The 20,325-nt window shown below is 36.5% G+C and overlaps 3 protein-coding genes across 10 annotated transcripts in view; 1 reads left to right on the forward strand and 2 right to left on the reverse strand.

The window, feature by feature from the left end:
* On the forward strand, window positions 1-4,619 carry LOC149479158 (uncharacterized). The gene is made up of 4 exons (XM_089709102.1): window positions 1-187; window positions 2,795-2,841; window positions 3,385-3,529; window positions 4,540-4,619. The coding sequence occupies exons 1-4, from the start codon at window positions 1-3 to the stop codon at window positions 4,617-4,619; spliced, it is 459 nt and encodes a 152-aa protein (XP_089565228.1).
* A 595-nt stretch (window positions 4,620-5,214) lies between these two features.
* LOC149479159 (hatching enzyme 1.2) lies at window positions 5,215-9,062 on the reverse strand. 3 transcript variants are annotated; one of them, XM_089708706.1, is made up of 7 exons: window positions 8,785-9,025; window positions 7,324-7,491; window positions 6,781-6,927; window positions 6,326-6,481; window positions 5,924-6,057; window positions 5,531-5,616; window positions 5,215-5,453 (listed from the first exon to the last, which is right to left on the reverse strand). In XM_089708706.1, the coding sequence occupies exons 1-7, from the start codon at window positions 8,966-8,968 to the stop codon at window positions 5,378-5,380; spliced, it is 951 nt and encodes a 316-aa protein (XP_089564832.1). In that variant the 5' UTR covers window positions 8,969-9,025; the 3' UTR covers window positions 5,215-5,377. The 3 variants fall into 3 exon arrangements, 2 of the variants coding, with proteins under 2 accessions (XP_089564832.1, XP_089564833.1); XM_089708707.1 differs by having other exon boundaries at window positions 6,781-6,923; window positions 7,320-7,491; XR_016317342.1 differs by having other exon boundaries at window positions 5,400-5,453; window positions 6,684-6,927; window positions 8,785-9,062.
* Window positions 9,063-11,056: 1,994 nt separating this feature from the next.
* The window catches only part of LOC149479160 (uncharacterized), a 34,388-nt gene continuing 25,119 nt past the window's right edge, over window positions 11,057-20,325 (reverse strand). For all 6 annotated transcript variants that reach the window (XM_089708500.1, XM_089708498.1, XM_089708495.1 and 3 more), the window contains 9 exons: window positions 19,428-19,656; window positions 18,659-18,794; window positions 18,240-18,307; window positions 17,455-17,637; window positions 15,447-15,524; window positions 14,952-15,039; window positions 14,610-14,678; window positions 14,282-14,373; window positions 11,057-13,709 (listed from right to left, as the gene is read on the reverse strand). In XM_089708500.1, coding sequence (XP_089564626.1) covers window positions 13,569-13,709; window positions 14,282-14,373; window positions 14,610-14,678; window positions 14,952-15,039; window positions 15,447-15,524; window positions 17,455-17,637; window positions 18,240-18,307; window positions 18,659-18,794; window positions 19,428-19,656 — 1,084 coding nt within the window. In that variant the 3' untranslated portion in view covers window positions 11,057-13,568. The remainder of the gene's footprint in view (window positions 13,710-14,281; window positions 14,374-14,609; window positions 14,679-14,951; window positions 15,040-15,446; window positions 15,525-17,454; window positions 17,638-18,239; window positions 18,308-18,658; window positions 18,795-19,427; window positions 19,657-20,325) is intronic.

A 20,325-nucleotide genomic window follows, 5' to 3' on the forward strand; every position in this document is an offset into this window, starting at 1 on the left:
ATGAGAGTTTTATGTATGATAGCGTTTGTTTTGTTAACATTCTATCAAGTAAAATGTTTGGGAAAGGCGGAGGAGGAGCGGGCTTTGCCAGTGGCGGATAAAGAGGAGCGGAGTGACTTTGATATCACAGACATTAGGTCTGAATGCAATGAGACGTTTCGTATCGAGATGTGTAAGTTTTATAGGTATAATCGCTTTTCCTCCGCAGCTACGCCCGCGTAGTCAAAGGAAAATCTACATAGTTCCCGTTCCCGTGGCATTTTCGGAATACAAACTGTCCTATGAGTTAATGAAAGTTACCCTTTATGTCTGTGCAAATATGCAAATGTGCGTTTCATTAAAATCGGTTCAACAGTTTTTGCGTGAAGAAGTAACAAACAAACACAAACTTTTGAATTTATAAAATTAGTAGGTAGGATGGGAATAGTTTCGATATTGGGGATCAATTTCTTTTGTTACATTTAAAAAGTAATTACTAATTACGCATGTAGATATTATGTTCAGCCTTAAAAAGCGTGTGAAATGTGAATGGGCACTAAAATATGTTGCTTCAGTAGCTTATTTATTATTAACTATTGCTTTTATTCTTATTTATACAGTTTATCTAGAATCACTATAGTCCATTGAATAAAAAGTTCTAGAGTGCGTGAGTTAGTAACGTAAGATGTTTCTTCGGAAACATGTCAAGAGTCCCTAGGTAATAAACATACTAAAACCCCGGGCCACTAGGAGGAGCCCTGGAGTGGGGGGAGGGGGAAAATGGGTCCATTTTTTCATTTTTCGCTTAAATCTCAAAAACGGTACATGTTAGAGAAAAACTTTCAAGGAAAAGTTGAAAGGCCATAAAATTATCTACAAGTTGTACCTGAATCATTTTTTCCTATATCCTACCGTTTCTGAGTTATACGCAGTAAAACATGATTTTGGCTCAAACAATTTCCACATCAATCGATCAAAAAATATTTCTTTCTTCCAAAAAACTCAAAAGTGCAACTTGTGACCGGTACTGATAGATTGCTCTTAATTAGTTCTATAATTGGTAAAATAAACACATTCCTCCATGGAAGCCTTTAGGAGGAATCGATTGTCAAAATATTATATTATGGTAGTTTGAGTTACTGAACTTGATCTTTTTATTTTTTTCTTCCAAAAAACTCATAAGTGCAACTTGTGACCGGTACAGATAGATTGCTCATAATTGGGTCTATCATTGATAAAAATACCAGATTCCAACACGGAGGCGTTTACGGGGAATTGAATTTTATTAGGGTAGATACGATACTTGAACTCTTTATTTTTTTTCTCCAAAAAAACTCAAAAGTGCAACTTGTGACCGATACTGATAGATTGCTCTTAATTAGGTCTATAATTAGTAAAATAAACACATTCCTCCATGGAAGCCTTTAGGAGGAATCGATTTTCAAAATACTATATTAGGGTAGTTTGAGTTACTGAACTTGATCTTTTTATTTTTTTCTTCCAAAAAACTCAAAAGTGCAACTTGTGACTGGTACTGTTAGATTGCTCTAAATTAGGTCTATAATTGGTAAAATAAACACATTCCTCCATGGAAGCCTTTAGGAGGAATCGATTGTCAAAATACTATATTAGGGTAGTTTGAGTTACTGAACTTGATCTTTTTATTTTTTTCTTCCAAAAAACTCAAAAGTGCAACTTGTGACCGGTACAGATAGATTGCTCATAATTAGGTCTATCATTGATAAAAATACTAGATTCCACCATGGAGGCGTTTACGGGGAATTGAATTTTATTAGGGTAGATACGATACTTGAACTTTTTATTTTTTTTCTTCCAAAAAAACTCAAAAGTGCAACTTGTGACCGGTACCGATAGATTGCTCATAATTAGGTCTATCATTGATAAAAAAACCAGATTCCACCATGGAGGCCTTTAGGAGGTATTGAATTTTATTAGGGTAGTTACGATACATGAACTTTTTAACTAACTACCCTAATAAAATTCAATTCCCCGTAAACGCCTCCATGGTGGAATCTGGTATTTTTATCAATGATAGACCTAATTATGAGCAATCTATCTGTACCGGTCACAAGTTGCACTTTTGAGCTTTTTGGAAGAAAAAAAATAAAAAGTTCATGTATCGTAACTACCCTGATAAAATTCAATTCCCCGTAAACGCCTCCGTGGTGGAATCTGGTATTTTTAGCAATGATAGACCTAATTATGAGCAATCTATCTGTACCGGTCACAAGTTGCACTTTTGAGTTTTTTGGAAGAAAAAAATAAAAAGATCAAGTTCAGTAACTCAAACTGCCCTAATATAATATTTTGACAATCGATTCCTCCTAAAGGCTTCCATGGAGGAATGTGTTTATTTTACCAATTATAGAACTAATTAAGAGCAATCTATCAGTACTGGTCACAAGTTGCACATTTGAGGTTTTTTGGAAGAAAGAAATATTTTTTGATCGATTGATGTTGAAATTGTTTGAGCCAAAATCATGTTTTACTGCGTATAACTCAGAAACGGTAGGATATAGGAAAAAATGATTCAGGTACAACTTGTAGATAATTTTATGGCCTTTCAATTTTTCCTTGAAAGTTTTTCTCTAACATGTACCGTTTTTGAGATTTAAGCGAAAAATGAAAAAATGGACCCATTTCCCCCCTCCCCCCACTCCGGGGCTCCTCCTAGTGGCCCGGGGTTTTAGTATGTTTATTACCTAGGGACTCTTGACATGTTTCCGAAGTGTATCTTACGTTACTAACTCACGCACTCTAGACCCCCCTTGGAGGGACTCATTCAATGGACTACTAAATACCACTGGGAGCTTTCCAGACGAAACGGATAAGACGCCGAAGGTGAGTAAAAATGTTTGATGTTTTTTTACGATGCTATGGAAATAATTATTCGCGGGTTAAAATAACAATTTTTGTTTATTAATTGATAATTTTATTATCTAATTAGGGATGCTTTTTATATTAATTAGGGACGCTTATACGACTGGTTTTATAAGTTTACCTTGTCTTTGTGTCTAATGTCTATATGTATGTGTGTGGTGTCTATCTGAATTTGCAAAAAATCAATATCGAAATGGGTTTAGGGAGTAGGTAGCTCCCGAACGGATGGACTCATTTTGACATTGATTTTATTGATGTGTCTTATCAGAACTAAGGAGAGCACAGGTAGGTATAAATAAAATCCCAGAAAGGTGGTAAATCCCGTATATTAAATCTCATTTAATATTATATTTTTGTATTTTCAATTTAATATTAACAATTAACATACTTCATAATAACAAACATGCATAGTTACAAAAATACAATTTTTTCTTCTTTTTAATATTAGTTTACTACGGCCGCAACATGAACCTTAATAATTGATGATTATCATTTATCACACAGTGCTACGTCCGCTGCGTGTTGGAGCGTAGTCTGGTGATGTCTGAAGACGGTCAGTTCGACCCTGAGCGAACAGCCGACACCTTCATGCGCAGCGACATCCCGCCTGACACCGTCAAACGGATGGCTGATGGCTGCTCTGAACGGTGTAAGTTATATCTACGTGTGCTCGAATGGCATATATCTTGTTTCCTTTATTACCCTCATCAATCCATCACTATTAATGACTCTTTAAGGGTGCCGTTTCACCGATAATGTGCGAGGATGTGTAGCGAGGAATGTGTTGTAAATAACCAATAGTATCGCTTCAACCGTTAAATGATTCAAACTTCAAACTAAATGAAACGATACGATTGATTATTTACAAACACATTCCTCGCTACACATCCTCGCACATTATTGGTGGAAAAGCACGGGTAAGTTGGAAATCTATTTGTAGAGTCATAAGGTATGTATATGTCACGGCTAAAGGTAGGTGAGAACATAAACTTAAGATTAGCCGGCTAAACTTAGGTTTATTTTCGACGAGGTGTTAATGTTAGTTTGTTCTATCTTTAGCCGGCTAAACTTAAGTGTAACCGCAGGCCCGTGGCTAAAAATGTCGGGGTGGGTAGATTTGGTTAGCGCCGGGCCGGTGGAGGGCTTGAGGGGCCCGCACAGTGCCAGAAAACACTCGCCCTGTTCCTTACATGTATTATAGTAACCAAATCTACCCACCCCGACTCAGGGCAGAAAGCTGGTGGCTAGGTTAGGTTAGGTTAGAACTCTTAAGACCCGCACGAGCCGAGCGAGCGCAGCGAGCGTGCTGCGGCAGCAGCCGGCGAAGTGCCAGAAAACACTCGCCCTGTTCCTTACATGTATTATAGTAACCAAATCTACCCACCCCGACATTTTTAGCCACGGGCCTGCGGTTACACTTAAGTTTAGCCGGCTAATGATAGAACAAACTAACATTAACACCTCGTCGAAAATAAACCTAAGTTTAGCCGGCTAATCTTAAGTTTATGTTCTCACCTACCTTTAGCCGTAACATATACAAACGACATTATATTTACACCTCTGTAAATGTTCATGGGCAGTGGTAGGCGCTTATCATTTGGCTAACCTTTGCCGACTATGACAAAGAAAAGTATGTAAATTAAACAACTTTGTTTCTAGCTGAAACTTGCAAATGCGAGCGTGCCTACCAATACATGAGGTGCATGCTACAAATGGTAGTAGAGGATAAAAAGGAATAACTGCGAAGAAAACTCTTTTACGATGAACTGACGGTTCCTATGGATTTGCTGGCACTTATATTGTAAACGTTTATATTATAAATTAAAAAATTATTGAGCTCAATATCTAGTCTTATTTAAATTTCCAGCACACAACAACATAACTAACTACTTTGTTTTAATTTTATACTAGCAAATGGGTTTTTCCATGTATGTACTTGCTTGTATTTCACACGTTATAATAATTAAAATAAATTTATAATTGGGTCTTTGCTTGGTACTGGTAAACAGTATGATCACTAAATATAGCTAACTACTAGGACTAACTATATAGCTAAAAGAATTATTTATCGATCTTTGCAAGCGTTTTTAAATCCGGCTTATTTTCCTACAGTTAGCCTACAGGTAACGTAGGAACTACCTATGCACCTACCTATTTGCTAATCAGTGATGTACTGTGGATGTAATAGTTATCTCTCCCGCTGCAGATAGGTTACTTTGATAGAATTTCTTTATTTTAAAATTGACTATTATTATACTATATACTTAACATATTTTATATGATAATTAGGTTATGTTCGTCTGATAAATGAAATATGTAATAAAAAGCAGTAAGTAAATTAAAAACATTTATTTATAAAAAAATGTATGAAAACAAAGATAGAGAGACGTTTATGCTACGTGACTTAATATCTACATATTATGTAGGTAAAAACTATTTGTTGTTTTCTACATAGTTTCCTGATGTATGAAAATCCATTGTTTAAACAGAAGAAAAGTTACTCGATGTTCGCAAGTCTTTTATCTCCGAAGAGGTTTTGCCAAATAGACCCCAACCATCCGGTTTGTGGCTCTCTGTGAACAAAATGAATTGAATATACATATACATTTTAATAAATTAAGAAATATATTGATAAATATCAGTCACTTACTCTTTTTTGCAGTTGTACATATTGTTAACTTTCTTTACATCTCCGCGACTCAAACCTTCTCTTTGTCCTATTTTGGCGTTTTGCACCTGCAATTTTAATTTATTAATAATATTTTTATTACCCATATAACTACATAATATTATATTACTTATATCTGGATTCTGGACCCATATCTACGACAAAACTCAAGTGATTCATGCCAAAATAATTTGTTGATTCGGCTTTAAATAAATTAATGTAACCTGGTAAGTACCTTTATAAATAAATTAAAATGAATAAAATAAAAAAAAATCGCTTCAAAATCCGTTGAGTAGTTTTAAAGATCTAAACATCTATAGGGACAGACAGAGTGAAAAGGACTTTGTGTTTAAATACTATGTAGTGATAGCTAGCCTTAGGTTCGATGGTCCGCTGCGAGTTCCTGGAGAAGGCATACTCCGAGTAGTGCATCACACTGTTGTAGTCGTAGCCGACGCCGAAGTCGTCCGTGTTCTTCTTCTCTGACTTCTTGAAGTTTATCTCCGTTCCTGTATCGTGGGAAAGTAAAATATTAGAGTTCGTTTTACCTTAGGGTAGATAGAAGCCGAAGTGACAACTTTTATTTAGAATTTTTGTATTAAATTTTGAAATTACACCACATAAGCATGTTGGTGAAACTTCAAAAAAGTAAAAGATGAATTAACCCCTTCTAGACATGAATTACCACCATACATCGTCACTCGTCTCCGGAAAAAGAGCAATCATCTTGGAACTATTGTCAATGTAAGTGAAATGAAAAGAGTTATAGAAACGTACCAGGCTTGATGTTCCCATACTGTATAGAGACGAAGTCGTCCCGCTCGGGGCGGCTCTGCTCGTGCATGAAGCCCACGGCGTGCAGCAGCTCGTGCAGCACCGTGCCCTTCTTCGACACGCAGCCCGGCGCCTGCAGGTTCACCTCTTGCTTGCCGCCTGCAATGTACCACTATCACTGAAGTATGCATCCTTCATAGAGTTCCAAAATTAGCACGTTTTTGCATTGAAAGGCACATAATACAAAGATATACAATTAATTAAGCTACCGAAGTTTAAACTCGAAAATAATAAATAAATAAGTAAAATTTAAAGATCTAATTTTCGTCATGCTACCAAAAATAATAAATGGATAAATTACCTATTTCCTGGTATTTTAAAACAAATTCCATAAAACTCATTTCTCTGAATATTCGATCTGCGTAATTTAAAAATATTTATTCCTATTATTCTCTCACCAATCCGCCCCACACTGGACCAGCAGCCCGACTTGGCGCTCTTGATGACGAGGTAGTCGGTCTGCCCGCTGTGCGGTACGAAGCGCAGGCACGTTAGCCGGTGGTAGTCCGCGATCGCCTTGCGGATCGTGTCCCGCTGATCACTACCTGCACATCATACTACTAATGAAACATTTATCATACCATTACAATGAAACATCACAGTACAAAAGATGTAACGTCTACTTGCTCTGTGATGTAACGTTCATAAACTGTTATGAACGTTACATAATATGTCACCTACACACTTGATCCGATCGTACCTATTGTAAACAAAAATTAAATGAAAATTCTTTACGACAAAATATATATATGGAACATACAGAGTAAACTAATAGGCTCTTCTCAAGCAGTAAGAGAACTTACTGAAAAATATACATACGCAGTTATTTTAAATTAATTTCAATAAAACAAAATTTAAAAATTCAAAAAATGAGTAATTAAATAAATAAACATATAACGACGTGGAATATATCGCGTATTAAAAATTAAAATAGCACTCACTGAAACCGCTGTCAATCTGGTAAGGTATGATGCCGTTCTTCCACCGCCAGCTCTTATCCTTGACGCCATTCCGACCCCGCGTGGGGATGAGGATGTCTCCCTGCAGGTAGCCGCTCACTTCCTCGGGGTTCTCGAGGGAGGCCTCCGTCCACTGCATTACTGCTTCTCCTGTTTAAAATAACCGGTGCATGCGAACTTGGATTCTTCTGTTAACTAATACTTCTCTCCTATTTACAAAGCTTCATAATAATGTAGGGCTTATAATTTATATACCTTTGAAAAATAATTTACACAAGGATGGAATCACCTTTGTGAAAGAATTTCTCAAATCGGTTAAGTAGTTTCAAAGCTCATTATTTCAAAACTTAAACCAATCAAATTTTTCATCTAATTAACATTACAGCAGCATTCATTTATAAAATTAAAAGTACGTAAATATCCTCATCGTTCTACATTTTTATTGAATCAAGAAGGTTGCCATCAAAATTACGGGATATTCCTAAAGCCTAAACATACAACCTCATATAACTTTTAATGAATTAAAAAGCGCATATCGTTATCAGAACCTCGTAAAAGAGAGGAAATAGCTGCCATCAGCGGCTCACGACATGTCACCAACTTATCGCCTGACAGCTGACACTACTCATACATTGCTCTGGCCTCGATTCTTTCATGAAATATTTTACATATGCCTTCATGTGCTCATGATATGCTTTACAAATATGGGCCACAGTAAGCTAAGGTCCTTGTTATGTCAACGTTTGTGTTTTTAGTTTGTAATTTATTTATATCTACAAGGAATTACAATTATTCTACTTGATGTTTTGTCGCGGTAAAGAACTAATTTAGTTTATAAAAATTTATAGACACAAATTTTATTTTGATAATACTTAAATTTTTCAATACATAACATAAAAGATTTCGTTTTATTGTTTCTCGAAACGACCCTCTGCCTTGATTGAAGACTCAATAGATCTATAAGATAGAGCTAAAGACCAAAAGGCGACCCTATCGCTTCAGTGATTTCTCCCAGAAGTTCATGGTTTAGTTTAAATTCACAAAATATGCTAGAATGTTTATTATTAAAACAAATAACTGTTAAACTTCAGCAAAGGTTGGCTTGCCTCTAACGTCTAGACTGTAGGAACCACTATAGGTACATTTTTGTGTAGGTATTTATATAAAAAATTAAAATCTTAAACGCTTAAAAATTATTTTAATTTAAAAAGAAAAGGTAATGACTAGAATCTCCATTATAAAAAAAGCACAAACAGCTTTTTATCTAACTATTTTCATACTAAAATTTATCTCATAATATTATATGTAATGAAATTATGATTTTAAAACGTTTCTTACTTGCGAACAGGATACCCCTTCTTAATTTTATAATAAAAATAAATTAGTTTCATGAGTTTGGCTATATTAAAAATAAAAATTAATATAAAATAAATTTGAACTTACCACTATCGTTTTTCGGAAAACCATACGCCTGTGGACCGAGGTCCGATATGTCGATGGTATCTTCATCTCCATCTATATAATTATTGAAGTCCACATCATCTAACATTAAAATAATATCATCATCAGTTACTGGCAATGCGTTAATTGCACTAATTAATAAAATAGCAGACAAATAGAGCAACATTGTAGCTTTCTCTACGTACTAGACGCGCAGAACGATTAAGGATGTGTGGCCAAAATTCGTAAGGCGCAATGAATTTATATTTAAATAATGAGTAAACAGTTGAGTTCGTTACTCCTTATTTCCTGATAAAGACTGTCATACTCATGGGTATACTTGGATAATTAACATAATTGATGGAGTCCTCGTAAAATTTTTATCGAGGATCTTTAGGTTGATACAAAATGTTATCAATATTTTTATTCATTAATTTATTTTTCTTACAGAAAATAAGAAACTTTATTTACCTACATCTTTTCTTAAGTTAAACCTTTACATATAATATAACAATTTACAGTTTATTTATATATCATATTTTAATTTGAGCCATGAAGAAAAATCTAAATGCAATGTTTTTGGAATTATGTATATTGTTTAATTTTACAAAATCTGCTAGAGTAGAATTTAGGAGAGATTAATAAAATTTGTTAGATTTTATAATCGGCGTGTTTTATGTACTTTCTACAAGGCAATAAAAGTGTAACAAAAACATTTACTCGGCGACAACACTTACATCACTTTCGGAAGTGCGTTCCTTATCTATTATCACATTATGTATCTCAAGGCTTTAGCACCGGAAATATTACAGAGAAAACATTTCGTCGCATACAATTTACTGAACAAGATACCAAAAAATTATGTTATTTTATAATTATATTATAATTCTCTACCGATAAAATGAAATATAAAATGATTCCCTATTTCCGTCAAGGAATCACGCCTGATCGACTAAAGAGATTCGTTATTGTCAGGAAAAGGAATTTATGGAAGAAAATTTTAAGAAATTTGCGTAAAGACCGTACAACGTCTGTCGGGTTAGCTAGTTATAGACATAAGTTTGTGAAAAATACGAAATTTCTATAATGTATACTTAATTAATTTTCTTAGTTTCGCAAACAGATTTGGCGATAAAAGACTTAAAAGTAAAAGTGACTTGACGATATCATGATGAACATCTCACGGAAGCATTTTTTCTAGTTTCAGAGCTATTTATCTTAGGAAATTTACGAACCCACTTCATAGATCAAATTTATTCAGTATTCTATAATAATTTTGGAGGTAACGCCATCTTTTAAGAATCATATTATTTACAAACGTTCAGAGTAAAGTAAAAAACAGACATACACACAATCTTTATCTTTATAATTTATGGTGTAATTAAACGCAACCAATTAAGGTTACTATGACGACCGATTATTTTGATGTTTCCTCGAGTCTAGCTGATAAGAATAGACTTAATCACTAAGACAGTGCGCGCACGAGCAACCTTGTCTCCGCAACTTTTTTGTCTCCGCAACTATTTTGTCTCTCCCACCTATGGGCTAGTATGAAAGTGCGCGCACGTAGCGACGCAACTCCCCATACAATTGATGGGAGAGACAAAATAGTTGCGGAGACAAAGTTGCTCGTGCGCGCTAGCTCTAAGCTATAAACTTGTACAGTAATTAATGTTTTATCGACTTTCTTAAGAATACGGGCCCCGTATGAAGAAGAATTTACGAGAGACATATTATCAAATAATTTCGATCTAGCTTATGTAACTAACTTGCTAACTTTGAAGCCCAACTTCGTGTGAATTTAAAATCTCTAAGTAAAATCCATTTATTCGTTTTTGAGTAGGTAATTAGAGTGTTGGTAAGTAATATTGTTTCCTTATATGTCTTATGATATCTGTCGTAACAAGAGTGCATTTCGCTATTATAGAATAGTGAACGCGTGACAATTTTATACATATAATACCTATTTACTAGCTATCCGGCCGAGATTTTGCCCGCTTTGTCTAGAACTTAATAAATTATATACTAATTACTAACCCCTTCCTCCTGAATCATTATATGTATTAAAAATACCACATTAAAATCTGTTGTGTAGTTTTAAAGATTTGAGGATACATAGGGACATAAAAAGCGACTGCACCTGGTAGTTACAAGATTTGTATGTTCCGACTAGATGGCGCTGTGTGTCAGGGAGGGGAAAATCAATGAGAAGAGCATTGATTCAATAATGTCAGTATTATTTAGGGTGTCGTATGTAAAAATAAAACAAAGGAAATAAATATGTATCTTCTGTATTTCTAAAATATTAGAACTTTATACTACATCATTGTATTTACATGAGCATTCTCGCTTCGCAATATTATTACAATTAAAATAGATTTCTCTCTTTTATTTAAATTACTTTATATTATACATTTTGTCATATATAACTATGAATTAGGCGAAGTGACAGGCGCTCGCCCGAGAGCGGTCGCGATTCTATCGTATTATACTTTATACATCAGTACTAAAATAGTTTCAGAATACGAGTTACCAAAATAAAACGGTCTTCGTACGATCTATCAATAAATAAACCTTCAATGATCATTTACGCCCTTACAAATTATACAAAAACAATATTTGGAATTCATGACGAGACTTTCCTTTGACGCGATACAATAATAATAATAATTCGTCGACACAAATGACATATTGCTTTGCAGGATAAAGGATCGAATAATAAATAAGTAGTTTGACTCTCCGGCACACACATAACGAACTATTGCACACAAACAAACAGACTCGGGCGACCGAACGGAAACTTTGACCCCTTACGTTAAAGCTCGATTCAGTTCATATAATATGATATCATACAAAATTTAAATCGCATTAAGTAACACCGATTCTATTCTATTTCACAACAACGTAAGACTATTGGCACATTATTGCTTATCGGACAAGTGGACAGTACGTCCGTCCCTCTCGCACGCCCGACACGCCGGCGCGAGCGAAGAGGACGGCACGTGACACTGCGTAACATCGTCGAGTCAACAACAACACGCGAAACTGCAAACTTAACAACTGCAGAAACAATGCAACTACAGTAACCGCGCCGCGTCGCCGAGACAACCCTCTGACGCCCTAGTAGTTAAGGCTCCACACTACACTCTCATTTATTATTTTTTCAGTAAGAATAAATATATATTTAAAATAACAAGTTGTCCCGGCGGCACGACCCGCGGCTCGTAAACAGGCACTAGTGAGGACGGCCGAGCGGCGCTGCGCAGGAGTCTCCCAAACATTCATCTTTTATTTATACAATATACATAATATATAATCATTATTTATATCTGAACTTTGTCAAATTTCTCTCACCAATATTCAATTTATTACAAGTATACTTGCGCACTATCAAAAAGTGCAAATATTACGATTTCAATATTTGACGGGATGAAGACGTTTCATTGTACATGTACATATTTAATAAAAAAAAGAAACATCATTACGCTCGGTGGAGATTAAAAACTGCAAGTGGTAACGCGAGTGAAGGGAAAGCGAAAAGCAAAAATGTGTTGATGAATTACATAGTAATAAGCCATATATCTTTACGTGGGAGTGCTATATTTTTATATATCTACTCGTTTATACTGCGCGCAAAACCCTTTAAAATCATACAGATAAAAATTTGACAAAATTCGTTATTCATTTACGCGATTACAAGAAAAGAGCAAATAATCTTATTGCATCCGGTCCTTAAATATCTATCTATAGTAATAACACTTGTCATAAGACCCGGCTCCTGCCGCCTGGTGGCGCTATCACAGTCACACACGCTATGAAGGAATTGACAAGTAATGTGACGCCGCCGGGCTGCGCCTGCGCACATCACAGATACATCTTACATACTTAGCTATACTCCGCTACACGAGATGGTCTCCGCGCGGTGAGTATTCCGATCGACGCCGACGTTTATTAGATTGAAAAATTTGAGACAGATAGAGCGCCACAAACAAAAAGAGCGTTCGATCTCAAATCCTAAATAACCCGTTCGTAATTTTGCTCCCCACGATCGCCAGTTCTAAATAAATAAATAAAAATATCTACACGCGGTCACTTTACAACTGTACACGATCTGGAATCTGTAGAAAAATATATTTAGCTCGTATGTACACGCGTAATGTTATCATTCGGGCGGCTCGGTGCGTGCCCGCGCGGCGCCGCGCGGCAACGCTAGGCTTTGCCTCGCAACGCGGCGGGCACACGCAGGGACGTCACACTTCACAAGTATTTATGCAGTATAAAAATATATACTACCCATTGAAGGTATCTGTGAAATATTAGCGAAACGAAACTGGCGCGTTTGCATCTGAGCGTCTAAAGCGAAAAATCGTATGCGATTAGAAAATATAGGGATACCTATTTCACAAAATACAGTCAATATAGTCGCGCGGCGGCTAAGAATCGACTTTATAAGCCCGATATGAAGTACGAATGAGGTAGTGACGATATCTCAGACGACCCCACAGACCGCGCCGGTCCGTTCCGTAACACGCTCCCCCCCCCTCTATATTTTATTTTTAAAATAAAATATCACGCAACACGCGAGGAGAGAACGTCGAACGGGTGGGAGTCGTCGCGCGATTATGATTACACAGTTTCATACATTATTTGTTAAATACATAGTTTCACCACAAATTAATTTCAACCAGGTTTAAATTAACATTGAAATGAAAGAATAACATTTATATATCGGTAGCGGGTTGCGGGTTGCGGGTACCAGGCGCGCAGCGTTGGGCGGCGGTGTGCGGTCACGTGTCGCGCGCGGGCGTGGGCGTGGGCGCGGCGCTGCTGACCACGACCACGGGCTTCACGATCGCGGTCGCGCTCAGGTACTGCGCGCTCACCGCCAGCGGCGACACGCTGCCCTTCACCATCTGCGTCTCCACCATCTGTGCGACAAATCATTTTTGGGTGTTATTCATTTGTGTAAATATCACTTTTTATATTATCGATGGTACATATTACAATTCAAAAACAATTATGTACGAGACTTCTCAATTCCCGCAAATAATTAACTTACACAGCACAATATTTAAGAAATATAGTGTATAATATTTTAAATGATGAGTCTATATGACTGTATGACATTGACCTTGTGCTCGAGCTAAGTTATGCAACCTTGATCATCGGCGCATGCGTGATGACCTTGTGACGGAATATTTGTAACACTGACTTTATTTGCAATAGTATGCACCCATTTATAAGGAAAAAAGTTTATTCAACACCACTATTATATAAAATGAAAAATAAAAATACAACTTTCGCAAGAAAATTTTGTTCCAATAAAATTGATACTTATATCTAATTAGTGTGGTGCTAAAAGTGGTAACTACTCAGCATATGCTACACTTGTGTGTGTGTTCGTATGTAATATCTTTATACAAACGTGCGTGTGGATGTGTGTACGTGTGGATTTGTGTACGCACCTTGTGTGTGAGCGTGTGTGTGTGTGTGTACGCACCTTGTGTGTGAGCGTGTGCGTGCCGAGCAAGTGCGCGGCGGACTGCGACACCACGAGCGGCGTCAGACCGCTCACCACCACGCTGCCGCCCTCTGCACATACATACACCATTATATTACACTTTACATGTTAACATTATATTTAATTTTATATTGCTGGTTCAGTTTGTATAGTGGTACTATACACTGAAACTAAAAGAGATGAAAAAAATTAATAATATCCAGCAATTACACAGTGTATTTAGAAAAATATTATTTATGACACATATTTATCAAATATTTTTGCGTCGCAAAATAACAAAACAACGTAGATTTTTGTCTGAACGCACCTGTAGACACTGCGGAGGTTGTCACAATGCCGTTTTCTTTTGATGTCCGGTTATTCTCTGTTGTTACACCTGAAAAGTACGAAATTAAAATTAAATAAAACATATAAGTACACAATACACTACATAGTATAAAACAAAGTCGCTTTCTTTGTCCCCATGTCCTTATGCATATTTAAATCTTTGAAACTACACAACGGATTTTGATGCGGTTGATTTTAATAAATAGAGTGATATAATTCATTAGGTATTAGACAAAGCGGGCGAAGCCACGGGCGGAAAGCTAGTTAAAAATAATTCAAGTGTGTGTGTGATTATTTGTGTGTTTGTGTATGTGTGTCTCACCGTTGGGCGCGTGGTGCAGCACGTGCAGCGGCGCGGCCGACAGCAGCTGCAGCGCCCGCCCGCCCACCACCAGCCCGCCGCCCACCACCTGCACACACACCGACACTATACAACACGCACTACTAGAGACGTACTGACGTAGAGATCGTCAAAAAATGTCCAAGTGGCGTTGTATTCCATATAAACCCTAAGAGCGGCGTTCAAAGTTCATTATATCACTTATTATAAAACTCTGCCTTATACACGAGCGGGCAGAGTTTTGATTTTGACAATATTTGAACTCGATTATAAGTTTAGTTGTTAGTTTATAAGATCAATAACTACGATTAACATTTCACAAATGGTGTTAAAGCAATAATAAATGTATAAAGAATAAATGACCGATGCAAATGTTGTAAAGACTAAAAGATCTATAAAAATGTATAGATTAAGTGTGTACGGTTTACGTCGTTTATCGATACAAATGGTGTAAAAGCCACAGTAGCCGAGAGTTACCTGCGCGGGCGAGTCGGCTGGCGCGATGGTGGTCAGCGTGAGCGCGCCGGGCCGCGACCCGTACGATGCACGAACCACCTAAAATAAAAATAATTAAAAAAAATATTTATTGAACCAGAATACATTACACATAAAAGAGGACCCCAGACTCCTAATATAGCTTTCGCTGTGTTTCAAAAGCCTGTGCCTTCCCGATACACTATTATTACAAAAGTTCAATAGCAATACAAAAAAATATAACAATGTAATTATATTAACATTAATTAAAAAAAAAATAAATAAATATTAGATTAGTTAATAAGTATTATTTCAATAAAAAAAAATGTTAAATCAAACTATACACATACACTTAACTTCATATTTTTATAACACCCTAATTACCATTATCATATTATAATCAAAGTTGAAAAATAAATGGTCTAATAAAAAAAACTAAAAAACACACTTAAGATAAACTCACGAAATTATTGTATTGTCGGTTGTCATGGGTTTGACGCATTTGGTGCACTTCTCAACTTGTACACCATGCTCAAATGGTGAACTTAACAACTTGTGCACTTCTCAAATGGTACACTTCGCAACTGGTGCACTTCGCAAAATGTGTACTTCGCAAAATGTGCACTTTTTATGATGAGTGGAAATTTGGAAAAATTGTTTAAAAATGAAAGAATCTTTTGTTTTGCGTAGATTATTTTCTTAAAAAATGCAATCAACCTTTTAAGTAGGTACACTCTTACTTAAACAATTTTCGATGATCATATAAAAATTCACACGAATGACGAAAGTTTAAAAAAAAAATTGTAAGAAAGATTACAATATATCATATCTTTATTATGAACTTTTTGCTAAAAAATATTATTTTTTTTTTCTTATTTAATGATAATGAATATGATTTCGAGGTACTTTTTTATATTTGTAATAAATAAAAATGTTGTAGTGTTTATGCAGTTTAATTAAAATTATTTAAGTATATTTTATTATAATGATTTTGCAGTAGGTAAATCTTTCTGACAATTTTTTTATAACTTTCGGGTGACTTTTATATGATCATTGAAAATTGTTTAAGTAAGAGTGTACCTACTTAAAAGGTTGATAATATTTTTTAAGAAAATAACCTACGCAAAACAAAAGATTCTTTCATTTTTAAACAATTTTTACAAATTTCCACTCATCATAAAAAGTGCACATTTTGCGAAGTGCACCAATTGAGAAGTGCACCAGTTGCGAAGTGTACCATTTGAGAAGTGCACAAGTTGCTAAGTTCACCATTTGAGCATGGTGTACAAGTTGAGAAGTGCACCAAATGCGTCAAACCCGTGTTGTCATCGATCCTTGACGCGCGTATAAAGTTTGAATTATTCTGTCTCTTTTAAATGGATCAAGTTCGACTCTTAATAAGTCGGATACAAATTAAAATACAGGTGAAGCTAATATAAACGGGTCTTATTGTTTCATTTTGTAAAATAAAACGCACGTCATGTTCAGACATTATTTACAGATAAATTCGTTATTTAAATAAAGATTAGATACATCAACTATTAACGTAGTGGTCATTACCACTCACGATAATAATACTAATGACTTTAGTTAATGTTTTATATTATATTATATAAACAAAACCCATAGTAAATCTGTGGACTAGAGTAAAGATTTTACTGAAATAAGAATTTTTCTAGATAGCGATATTACCAACATTTAATAGTGAGCCAGTGATTTAGAGATTTCTTGGTATAAAATTGTATAGATTTAATATGTAAGATATAGTTTTTATATCCGAAGTAAACAAGGATAAGTTAGTACATATCTATTTTATATTATTTAAATCTAAAGTCTTATAGCTCTTATTTAACAAAATATACATTTATATTAAATTTTACAACGTTATAAAAATAGAAAAATGATGTAAACACAATAATAATAGCAACAAACTATTATTCTAACTCTAATTCTCAATAATCCCGCGATTAAGATCAGCCCTAATTAGCGGTCGTGTACCAGGCGCGCATACCTGCGAGGCGGTGGGCGCGAGCTGCACGGGCAGCGGCCGCAGCTTGGTGCTGAGGTTCAGCGTGTGCGGCGCGGCTCCGAGCGGTGCGGCGCCGAGCGGCGGGTGGCTGGCGGCCGTGTGCGGCGCGAGCGGGGAGCGGGGGGAGTGCGGCGTGCGCGGCGCGGGGGGCGGCGATCCGCTGCTCTGGAAACGAGAATACGAACATTATAAGGCAGTTGATACATTTTTAAAATTGAAAAATATTATTATTGTATCATCTTCCAGAATTTCTGTTATTCGACGAATAAGTTTTATCCAAGCATTGAAAAATCGGCCCTTACTTAAATATTTTTTTGACGCAATCATAATATGACGCAAGAATAGGTTCGCTGATTTGCAGTTTAGCCGCTAGGAAAATGTAGTTAATTGCAAACAACTACAAAATATGATCCAATCGTTTCCATGGGTTTCAAGAATGAATGAAAAAAAGGTCGAAATTTAAAATGAGAGAAAAAATTTCAAAGAACTGCGTCATACTTGATTTCATTCTAACTGTACTTATGTATTAAATAATATATATATGGTTAATATGTACTGGGATCAATATATTTTCAACACTCAAGTTCTTTAAGGTGGCAATTGAACTTCTGTCTGGCGCAATAGAAGTAGACTCGCGTCCATGACCAAATTTTATATTCTTTGACGTCATATTATTGTCAAACAATAGGTACATTCATTTTAGTAGTTTCAATGTATTTACAGTACTTACTACTTACTTGCGTTACTTATAAACTAATAAAACTTACTTTTAAAGGTAATCCTAAAACTTGGCCATTAATAACGTCTTCCCTTTCTTTTTCCTCGGGCGCAGCGTCTGAAATTGTAATGTAATCAATCAACAAAGAGGAAAATGAATAAAATTTCAACAATAACAAAGTTATCTGTTAAATTGTTTGTAATTTAATGTTTTACAATATCTACAACACTGTTTACGAGATAAGCGGCGCGCGTAACGAGCGGGCGAAAGAGACGGAGGCACTTCACGCGTCTGTCTCTTTCGCACCTACTCCGAAGCGTGAAAACGGGCCGCCATCATTATTAATAGATAATTTTTAATAAATGTGCGCATCAGTTTTGTTTATTTTGAAACGACATTGTCAAATATTAAATAATGTCGAGCGCGGGTACCAGGCGCGCAGAGGGCGCGAGGAGGTGCTGTACTCACCGGCGGCGCGCGGGCGGGGCGGGGCGCGCAGGGCCACCTCGCGCTTGAGCGCCGCCAGCCGCTGCTGCGCCGCGATCTTCTCGCGCGCCAGCCGCTCCATCTCGTGCTCGCACTCGCGCTCCTTGCGCCGCAGCACCTGCCACCAATACACACGGGTTGCACAAATCGAAACATCTACGAGATTACAATAATACAGAGTTAATAAAATCGATTGATCACTTCCGCTAGCCTAGTGAAGGATTTTCCGTCATCGACCGGGTAGCCGGGTAGTCACAGTAATTACTAATCAATATCGACCACAATATAATTAGCGTACCGATAATGGAAATTGACTGCCCTGATGCACATTTTATATTGGAATTATCATTACTCGCCCGTGGATACGAGAAGCTAATATAATTTTAATGATGATGCAAATTATCTATTTAGACTGAGGATAAAAATGTTTAGTTTTGTAGATATGATAAGAAAAGCCCACTTCTTGCGGCGCTCTTATCTCGATGAGCGCATATACCCTAAATGATGTCACTTTTCACTTGAAAAATCCACGATAGTCACTAACTAGTTTGAGTGTTCCAATCGTGCCAGAAAAAATATTATCAAGTATCTTTACTTTATAACATGCAATAAATAATAAACCCTCTCGTAGAGAACTCGCAAATAAACATTTAACTGTGCCCGGCTGTGAAAATTGAAATGAAGTCAATAAAGTAGAAAGTTCAGCAACCGGGCGCAGCGCGGCGCCAGGCACCAGGCGCGCAGAGCTCACCTGGATGTAGCGGATGGCGGAGCCGAGGATGGACAGGTTGGAGGTCTTCTTGTCGTCGGGCGCGGCGGGCAGCTGGCGCTTGAGCAGCTCGAAGCACTCCTTGAGGTGCGCGCGGCGGTTCTTCTCCAGCTTGTTGTGCACCTCGCGCGTGCCGGCGCGCGGGCCCGCGCTGCCGCTGCTGCTCGTGCTGCCGCTGCTCAGCGACGGCGGGGACGGGATCTGGCTCGGCCTGCCGCAACGTTACACGCATACTCAAACATTTGTTCATTCGGGTAGATTTAGAATTAAATAGTTTGAAAAAGATAATTGCAAGTTGTATCAAACACAAGAAAATACTATTTCAACTTTAGAAGCGCTACTAAATCGTTAAAATATGTCTTTTCATCAGGTTTCATTGCTCTACCAACAAAAAAATATAATTAAATGAATTTTCAACAGTTCCGAAAGCAATTTATGGAGATACACAGAACACCGAAGAGCAGGCAAGAAGCTCTATCTCTCAATTTGTTTCATTTTTATTTGTATTCTTGGTCCATTGGAAGCATAGAGAAATTATTTTTAAAGACAAATTAATTGAAGATTAAAAAAATCAAACATAAAACAACACCTACCACAGATAATCATCGCATAATTTGAAACAATAAAAATTCAAGAGTTTACTACTCTTGCAAATTTTATATTCATTGAATTAACAAAATCTCCAGTAGTACCTATCGTTAAAACCGTTATAATTAAAATTAATAGTTGAATTTAAAATTGTTTTCTTCATGTAAATTTCTGTATAATCTCATCTCGATGCGCGAACTAATTCATCTAAGGATAGCTGATTAAATTACAAAATAGGGGCCTGCATAACGAGGCATTAATGATGCATGCAGGGGCCGGCTCCGAGCTATGT

Source organism: Colias philodice, chromosome 21 (assembly GCF_061535455.1).
Source record: "Colias philodice isolate Cphi_HAF_F1 chromosome 21, ilColPhil1 Martin Lab GWU primary, whole genome shotgun sequence".
NCBI lineage: Eukaryota > Metazoa > Arthropoda > Insecta > Lepidoptera > Pieridae > Colias > Colias philodice.

Coding starts and splice junctions, on each gene's coding strand:
- LOC149479159 (XM_089708706.1), bottom strand. CDS start 8,968: ATGTTGCTCTATTTGTCTGCTATTTTATTAATTAGTGCAATTAACGCA. Junction 6,482..6,780: donor GTCCAGTGTGGGGCGGATTG/GTGAGAGAATAA, acceptor GGTACATTGCAG/GCGGCAAGCAAGAGGTGAAC. Junction 6,058..6,325: donor GTATGGGAACATCAAGCCTG/GTACGTTTCTAT, acceptor CCCACGATACAG/GAACGGAGATAAACTTCAAG.
- LOC149479158 (XM_089709102.1), top strand. CDS start 1: ATGAGAGTTTTATGTATGATAGCGTTTGTTTTGTTAACATTCTATCAA. Junction 188..2,794: donor GATGTGTAAGTTTTATAGGT/ATAATCGCTTTT, acceptor TCAATGGACTAC/TAAATACCACTGGGAGCTTT. Junction 2,842..3,384: donor AAACGGATAAGACGCCGAAG/GTGAGTAAAAAT, acceptor TTTATCACACAG/TGCTACGTCCGCTGCGTGTT.